Source organism: Hirundo rustica, unplaced genomic scaffold (assembly GCF_015227805.2).
Source record: "Hirundo rustica isolate bHirRus1 unplaced genomic scaffold, bHirRus1.pri.v3 scaffold_355_arrow_ctg1, whole genome shotgun sequence".
Classification (NCBI taxonomy): domain Eukaryota; kingdom Metazoa; phylum Chordata; class Aves; order Passeriformes; family Hirundinidae; genus Hirundo; species Hirundo rustica.
Genome location: NW_026690401.1, coordinates 14466 through 23615, shown reverse-complemented (window position 1 = coordinate 23615; position 9150 = coordinate 14466). Strand labels below are relative to the sequence as shown.

At 52.9% G+C, this 9150-nt stretch overlaps 1 protein-coding gene across 1 annotated transcript; it reads right to left on the bottom strand.

Annotated features, from left to right (window-relative positions):
• Positions 1 to 2002: 2002 nt before the first annotated feature.
• Positions 2003 to 2944, bottom strand: LOC120747971 (olfactory receptor 14A16-like). Its single transcript, XM_058424405.1, has one exon. It carries the CDS (start codon positions 2933 to 2935, stop codon positions 2003 to 2005), a length of 933 nt encoding a protein of 310 aa, XP_058280388.1. The 5' UTR covers positions 2936 to 2944.
• Between the last annotated feature and the right edge of the window lie 6206 nt (positions 2945 to 9150).

The following is a 9150-nucleotide window of genomic DNA, read 5'->3' as shown; positions in this document are numbered from 1 at the left end:
GGGTGTGAGTGTGGATGTGCTGGAGGGTGGGAGGGCTCTGCAGAGGGACCTGGACAGGCTGGATCCAGGGCCCAAATCCAAAAGTGGGAGGTTTAAAAGGACCAAGGGCTGGGTCCTGCACTTTGGCCACAACAACCCCTGCAGTGCTACAGGCTGGGGACAGAGTGGCTGGAGAGCAGCCAGGAGAAAGGGACCTGGGGCACTGATGGACAGCAGGCTGGACATGAGCCAGCAGTGTGCCCAGGTGGCCAAGAAGGCCAATGGCACCTGGCCTGGATCAGGAATGGTGTGGCCAGCAGGAGCAGGGCAGTGATTCTTCCCCTGCGCTCAGCACTGGTGAGGCAGCACCTCGAGTGCTGTGTCCAGTTCTGGGCTCCCAATTTGGGAAGGACATGGAGGGGCTGGAGCGTGTCCAGAGAAGAGCAACAAGGCTGGTGAAGGTCTGGAACACAAGTCCTGTGAGGACGGGCTGAGGGAGCTGGGGTTGTTTCTCCTGGAGAAGAGGATGCTCAGGGGACACAAGGTGGTGTCAGGGCACAGGTTGGACTTGATGATCTCCAAGGTCTTTTCCAACCTTGCTGATTCTGTGATTCTCTGAAACCACCCTTGGAGCAGTTGCAGGATGAGCCCTGGGCCTCCTCTTCAGAAGGTCCAGCAGCCCAGGTCCCTCAGCTTCTCCTCACAGCCCCAAATCCCATCCTCTCAGTCCTGCAGAGCCTCTGCAGCCCCTCCTCCTTGCCCAGAACAGGGAGCCCCACAGCCAGACACAGCAGCCCAGATGTGCCCCCCTGGTGTTGTGCATTTTTTCGGTTTATATTGTATTTCATTTTCATATTGGGTTTTGTAATGGTTTCTTCTGTACTACACTGTACTCATGGAAAATGTATCATGGGGTCCGTCCCTGCTCCTGCTCCCCGCCCTTCCTCCCACACTAGAATGTAATCCAACTGTTCCACTCCCACCTTATCCCTGATTGGGTAAGGGGCTTGTCCCTTTCTCTAAACACTTCCCCCTGCATAAAAGCCAGGGGACACGTGTAAAACTCTCTCTGGGCTCTTGAGATGGGGACTGGACTGAGGTCCAGAGGCTGCAGGGGCAGGACCCCATAATAAAGCCGTGATTCCCCCCCCGGACCAAGGGCAAACTCTTTCTTTTTGCCATCGATGGATGCCTGCTCTCTCTAAAGGAAAAGGTTTGAAGCCTCTGGGATCTTTAAAAGACTCTGAGGAAAAAGATCCTTGCAACTGTGGTTTCTCTCTCAAGCTAGCTGAGGCAAAAACAGAGCCAGTACTCTGAGAGAGAGCCATGGCACCCTGGCCTGTGGTGCCTCTGGCAAGGGAACAGCCCGAGGCACTGCAGGAGCCTGCAGACAATTCCTGCAGCACTTGTAGGATGATCCTGCTCCCCAAGGGACGTTCCCATGGTGTGATGCTGTTTGCCCCCACCCTGCCCACGGCCACCTTGGGGCTGCTCACGGGGCTTTTCTCTGCTGAGCATTGGCCTGGGCGTGTTCTGGAGAGAGCCTGGGCAAGGAGCCTGGAGCCCCCAGGCCCTGGCCTGAGGCGTCAGCGCTGCCCCAGCAGTGCCCATGGCCTGTCCCTGCTGCAGCCCCGGCACTGCCACCCCCAGCACTGTGCCCGGCCCCGAGAGCACTCAGGCCCTACAGCAGCACCAGGGCCAGGAGGGCAGCGGGGCAGGGCCACGGGAGCAGCACTGGCAACACCAAGTGCTGCTGCTCCTGGGCACAGCTGCTGTGCCAGCACTGATCTGCCCCAGCTCTGCACACAGACATTGCTGCTGCAGCTACAGAGAAGAGAATAAAATGGGGATCTCCAGTGAAAACTTTTCTGGGAGATCCTTAAATGTGTTTAAAGCCACTGAGAGCACAGCCCCTCACTGACATAGTTTGGAGCCACAGGAAAAAACCAAAACTGATAACCAAAAAGAAAGTGTCATAAAATTGATTTTTATTACAAGTGATGTGTAGAAAATGGCAATCAATTTAATTTTTCTGAAATCGTCCCGAGATCAGTGTCCACACTGCAGCCTTGAGCTCCTGGTTCCTCAGGCTATAGATGAGGGGGTTCAGGGCTGAAGGCACCACCGAGTACAGAACTGACAGTGTAAGATCCAGGGTTGGGGAGGAGATGGAGGGGGGCTTCAGGTAGGTAACAAAGCCAGTGCTGAGGAACAGGGAGAGCACGGCCAGGTGAGGGAGGCAGGTGGAAAAGGCTTTGTGCCGTCCCTGCTCAGAGGGGATCCTCAGCACAGCCCTGAAGATCTGCACATAGGATAAAACAATGAACACAAAACAGCCAAAATTTAAACAGGCACCAACTACAAGAATCCCAAGCTCCCTGAGTTTGGAGTGTGAGCAGGAGAGTTTGAGGATGTGTGGGATTTCACAGAAGAACTGGCGCAGGGCATTGCCCTGGCATAGGGGCAGGGAAAATGTATTGGCTGTGTGCAGCAGAGCATTGAGAAAGCCACTGGCCCAGGCAGCTGCTGCCATGTGGGCACAAGCTCTGCTGCCCAGGAGGGTCCCGTAGTGCAGGGGTTTGCAGATGGACACGTAGCGGTCGTAGCACATGATGGTGAGCAGGGCAAGCTCTGACCCAAGGAAGAAGACCAGCATAAATAGCTGTGCAGCACAACCTGTGTAGGAGATGGTCCTGGTGTCCCAGAGGGAATTGTGCATGGCTTTGGGGACAGTGGTGAGGATGGAGCCCAGGTCGGTGAGGGCCAGGTTGAGCAGGAAGAAGAACATGGGCGTGTGCAGGAGGTGGCCGCAGGCTACAGCGCTGATGATGAGGCCGTTGGCCAGGAGGGCAGCCAGGGAGATGCCCAGGAAGAGGCAGAAGTTCAGGAGCTGCAGCTGCCGCGTGTCTGCCAATGGCAGCAGGAGGAAGTGGCTGATGGAGCTGCTGTTGGACATTTGCTGTCTCTGGGCATTGTGGACTGTTGAAAGGAGACATTGACAAGGTGGGACACATTTCCTTGAGTCAATCCTATATATTTTATTTGGAATCCCCTCAAAATAATTTCTCTTCCTCTGCAGGTACTTTGCTAATCTTTATTGAGTTGAAGTTTGTGCTGCAGCTGAGTTACTGCCTCATCTTACATCCTGCTCTCAGATTGAACAGTGGGGAGCCCAGAGGGAAAAGAGAGCTCCCTGTGCCCCAGTGCATTCAGACCTGCTGGTCCCCACACAGGTGCCCCTTGCTCATTACAGCTCCCTCTAGTTCATGATGGACACACCTAGAAAATCCTTGCAAAACAAAGTTGACAGTTTGAAGGCTACAATTGCAAAGTTAATTTCTCTAAACCCTTCTCTCTTTTCCTCTGAAGCTGGACAGGGACACATTCCAAGGGCTGGTTTGGTTAACTGCTGGCTGGAGTTTTGCCTATTGGGAGCTGCTTCTCTCTATACAAGCCCTGTCCCTGCCAGTGCTGCCAGAGCCCAGCCCAGCCCTGGGGGCTCAGCTCTGCCCTGCACACCCCTCCCAGCACAGGGCACTGCCCAGGGAGAACTCCCTGGCAGCAGGGCCTTAAGGACAGCTCAGGCAAACAGAGATGCTGCAAGCCAAGGTGCTGCTGGTGCTGTCTGTAGGCAGAGGAGGGTGAGGAGGCACTTTCTGAGGGAGCTCTGAGGCAGATCTGCTGATCCCCAGGGTGACAGTGCAGGAGTCTCAGTGACACAGACAAACATGACAGCCACTTTCCCTTTTCTTTATGAGAAAGCTGAGAGCAGCCCTGGCCATGCAGCACCATCTCCACAGGAGGAGGAATCTGCCCTGGTGGGGGTCGCTTCTTCCACCTCCAACTTCTCCCCACAGTCCATGGGGAGCTCCCAGGCAGGCTGAGAGCTGCCCCTGGCAGGTGGCAGATCCCCTGGCCTGGCCAAGAGCCCTCAGGGCTGCAGGAGCTGCTCTGCACGACAGCCCTGGGCACCCCTGGCTGCAGCCCCAGCTTCAGCCCCTGCAGCCGTCCCTGGCAGCAGGAGCCGTCCTGCCCTGTCCCTCTGACAGTGCCCAGGGCAGCCCCGCTCTGGAGCACATCCTCCCCCAAAGCAGAAAGGGCAGCAGAGCCATCCTTACAGTCATGTCAGTCCTGTCCTGGGTCAGCTTGAGGAGATCCCTGCAGCCAGAGACTTACTGTGCCAGGAGTGGTGAAGATTTCTCCATGAAGAAGCTCAGAATTGTCCTTCTAGTTTCCTTGAGCCTCTGTCTGCTTCACTGCCTCAGGTACCTGCAGGCAGTGCCCTCAGCCCTGCTGGGCTGGGAGAGGAGCCGCTCCTCAGGAGAAATGTCTTTTTGAAGCTCTTCTTGGTTGCCAAGAGCTGCCTCTGTGCCAGGAGCTCAGCCCAGCTCAGCAGCACAGACACAGCACAAGGACTTTAATGACCCTCTCAGGGCTTTGGTGTTGTTTACATCAGACATAGTTCCACAGAGTGTTCAAAAAACTTCTCAAGAACTAAGTCAGATGAAAAATTCCAATATTTCTTGAAGTTTTAATAAGTCTCACTGAGAATGTTTTGCCTGATTAGTTCAATCTGAACACTGCAGGCAGTGATGACAGGTGGGGACAAACAAGGCAAGGTGTCTCTGATGCTGAGCAAACCTGCAAGTATTTCAGGAATGCAAGGGGCCAAGGCCTGAGCCCCAGCCCCTGCCAAGGCAGATCCTGTCCCTCCCTCAGTGCTCAGGGCTCTTCCCAGGACACTGGGATGTGGGGATGTGCAATGCCAAGGGCAGCACCATGGGGCGGCCCCTGCCAGGCTGCTGAGCACGGAGAAGAAGGCAATGAGGCCCCAGGCCTGCCAGGGTCACTTGTCTCCTGCTCATGGCTCAGGCCCAGGGCCAGCAGCCATGGCCCAAGTGCTGCAGGAGTTGGCTGTGTCAGGGCCTTTCAGCTGCTGCCCATCCCTGTGCCCTCTCCAGCCCAGGCTGTCCTACGGTGTCCATGCCCTGCGCCTCTGTCCCTGCAGGCTGTCGTCATCCCCCGGCTGCCCCACCTCGCTGGCCCCTTCCTTTGCTGACAGCTCTGTGTCCTGCCTGCCTCTGTCTGGGCACACAAAGCTTTGGGCTGCCCCAGGCTCCTTCTTGGGGATGTGTTGCACCACAGCCCAGCCCTGGGACAGAAATTCCTTTATCTCTGTTCCCAGCCTGGCCATCCCCAGTTGCCCTTTGCATTAATTTTTTCCTTTCTGGCTTTTCTCTGCTATTTCAAAAGGATTCACTATCTCTGACACCACCCTTCAATCCCACCCAGGGTTCTCCCCTGCTGTCCTCAGTCTCCATCCACTGAGAAAAGAGCTTTAGGCCACAAACACCTGGACAAGAAGGATGGTTCTTTTCTATAGGAAGGAAGCCACAGAACCCCAGGGTTTTGAAGGCAGATAGGAGGCACTCACTAGAGGCCAAGGAAAGGCCCAAGCTGTCTGTCCTTACAGCTTTTGTCTGAAAGGAACCCTTGGATACATGTGGAATTCTGGAGGTGGAATTCCATTTCAGCTGTGGGTGCTGGACCAGAATGACAGTTCTTCTCCCCAGGAATGGAAGGGCAGAGAACCAGGGTTTCATAGGCAGATGAGAGCTAGCCCTCAGGAAGCCACGGGAACCTAGAGAATTCTGTCAGCTTTTTTCTGGATGTTATCCTTGGATTGAGGAATTTTTGAGGCAGATTCCCAGCTTTGACCATAGATGCCTGGACTTGAAAGATGTTTTTCCATGGGAAGAGAAGCATGGTCCCCCAGTATTTTGAAGCCAGATGAGGGGTGGCCTCCAAAAGGCCAAGGCCAGCCAGAGCTGTCTGTCCTGGCAGGTTTCAAATTGGGAACAATCTTTGGATATAAATAAATTTGGAGGCAGAATCACAACTTTGGCCAAGGGCACCTGGAGGAGAAGGACAGTTCTTTCCCACAGGAAGGAAAGCACGGAACTCTAGGGCTTCAGAGACAGATGAGGACAGCCCTCAACATGCCAAGGTCATTTGGACCAGTCAGGCAGCCCCCAGGAGGCCAAGCCAAGCAGACCTGTTCTATGCTGGGGCCCTGCAGCATCACAATTGTCCATTGGTTTCACGAAGCCCTGTAGTATCAGAACAGATCTTTATTTCCATGAGGCCCAGAAATATCACAGTGATCTCCTTGGATCCACAGTGTCACAATGGCCCCTTAATCCATGAGACCTGGCAGTGTCACAATGGTTGCCTTGGTTCTATGAGGCCCTGTGATGACACAATGGCCTCTTGGTTCCATGGAGACTCAGAGTTCCAAAATGGTCTCATTGCTCTCATGAGGCCCTGCAGTGTCACAATGGTCTCCTGGGTTCCACAACATCCTGCAGAGCCCCTAGATTCAATGAGGTCTCAAAGTGCCAAAATAGTCGCCAGGATTCCATGAGGCCTTACAGTGTCACAGGGGCACCTTGGATCCCTGAGGCCCTAAAGTATGGAATGGCCCCTTGATTCCATTGGGCCCTTCACTGTTACATGAGTTCTTAGTTCCATGGAGCCCTGTAGTGTCACAATGGTCTCCTTGGTTCCATGGTGGCAGTGTCACAATGGTCTCCTTGGTTCTACAAGGCCCCAGAGTGTCACAATGGCTCCTTGCTGCCATGAGGCCGTGCAATGTCACAATGGTCTCATTGGTTCCACGAGGCCCTGCAGTTCCACAGGGGCCCTTTGGTGTCACAAGACCTTGAAGTGTCACAGTAGTCTCTGCAGGTTCCCCCACCGGTTCACAATGGTCTCCTTGGTTCCACAGTCAGAATGCCCCTGTGGTTTCATGGAGCCCCACAGCATCACTATGATCCCCTTGATTCCATGAGGCCCTGCTGTGCTACAATGACCCATTGGTTATACAGGGCCCTGCAGGGTCACAATGGCCTCTTGCTTCCAATGGGTTCTGAAGTGTCCTAATGCTCACCATGGTTCCATGAGGTCCCACAATGTCACAATGGACTTTTGGTTCCATGAGCTTTCGTACTGCCAGCAACAGTCTCCTTTGCTCTGCAGTGTCACCATGGACACTATGTTCCATGAGGTTCAGCAGTGTAACATGGACACCGTGAGGTTCTGCAGTGTCACAATGGACTCCTTAGTTCTGCAGCCCTGCTGTGTCACAATGGACCCTTTGTTCCATGAGGTTCCATAGTGTCACCACGGTCTCTTTGGTTCCACAAGGCCTTGCTGTGCCACAATGATCCCTTGGTTCCATGAGGTTCTGTACTGTACACAGATTCTCCTTGGTGTGGGAGGACAGATTGTAAAGAGAATAGAGACAGTGCTGAAGGCAATCTCGCCCCTGATAAATTGCAGCTGTACTAATTCCCAAGAGTGGGAACAGCCTTGCCCTTAATAGATCCCAGCCATGTCCAATGAGAATGAGTATTATAACACAGTGGGTGAGCTGGGCAAGTGTCTGTTGGAGTGTGCAGGCTGTGCTGGGAGGAAGAAGGGTCAAATAGGCGTGTGAGCGACAGAGAGGGTCTGGTGCTCATTCAAGGGACAGGAAAGAGTTATCCAGTCCTGCAGGAGGAAGAGAGAAGGAGCCAGAAGGCTGTGTGGAGCTGCCTGTGGGTAGGCTACAGAGAGAAAGCTGTAAGAGGTTTTAGATAATAAGAGACTGACACCTGTGTCAGTCGAGGCTCCACTGTCAACTGGTGCCCCCTATGAGGACTGGGCAACAATGAATGGTGACCCTGACATGATCCTGGCTGATGACTACAGACCAGTGAGACAGTGAGATGGTGGAACACAGCTGAACTGACCCAGGTTGGTCAAGAGCCTGAAGATCAGAGCAGGTGAAGAGAGTGAGAGCAAAATAGGGAGACCTGAGAGCCTAAAAATCCAGATGAATTGCAGCCAGGTGGACCTGAGAGCTTGAAAGCAATGTAGGCAGAACTGAGAGCCCAAGAGTCTGAATAACTTATGAGATGCTGGCCCCAAGGTATGGCTGCAGTCTGTGGGATCCTGGGGCAGCACATGCAAGTGTTCACGGCAGCAATGCGTAGCTAGAAGTGGCAGCAGAGCTTTGAGAAGGTGGAGTCGGAGCAGATCAAAGGGAATGTAAGAAAAGCTTGGAGTGAGCAACTAACGCAAAAAAAATGGAGGTGACCCAACTCAAAGAGAAGAAACATCATGAAAATGAGTTTGGAACTGTACGAGGGAAAGTGTTGAAAAGAACTATACAAGAAGGAGAGTAACAGCAAGCAGAGATGTTGCTTCAGCCAACAGAAGAACTGAAATTGCAGAAGACAAAAGCAACAAAAACTGGAAAAGGAGCAAGAGAATTTACTAAAGCGGCAGTGGGTGCTAGAGACAGATTAGTTTTATTATTCAGTTCAATGTGTTTATTTGCTGGTGAAACATACATATTGTAATCAAAAGTTAAGTTTCCATAGGCATAGATATCAGTAGGCATAAGAACAAAAGTGAATATCCCATGTAAGAGAATGATGTTCTATACTGTTAAGAACAAAACTAAACCAAAACAAACAGAACTAAACCAAATCAAACAAAGAAGAGTGAGTTAACAATTACAGAGAAAGGAACAGAAAAGGTAGTTCTCCCACTGTAAACTTTCACTCTGTGTCTACATTTCAAATAGCACAGTTGTTCCATCTGCAGGAGGATTTCTCCTCAGGAGAAATGTCTTTTTGAAACTTTTCTTTGTTGCCAGAGCCCGGCCCAGCTCAGCAGCACAGACACAGCACAAGACGTTTAATGAGCCTCTCATGGATTTGGTGTTGTTTACATTCAACTTCGTCCCTGAGAGAATGTTCAAAAACTTCTCAAGAAATCAAAGTTAAATTGAAACATTGAAGTTTCTTCAAGTTTTAATGGGTCCCAGAGAGCAACCTGACTGGGGAAAGTTTCTCCAAGTTCCAGTTAGAGCAAAACACTGCAGACAGTGATGACAGGTGGGGACAAACAAGGCAAAGGTGTCTCTGGTGCTGAGCAAACCTGCATGTGTTTCAGGAATGCAAAGGGCCAAGGCCTGAGCCCCAGCCCCTGCCAAGGCAGATCCTGTCCCTCCCTCAGTGCTCAGGGCTCTTCCCGGGACACTGGGATGTGGGGATGTGCAATGCCAAGGGCAGCACCATGGGGCGGCCCCTGCCAGGCTGCTGAGCAGGGACAAGGAGGCAA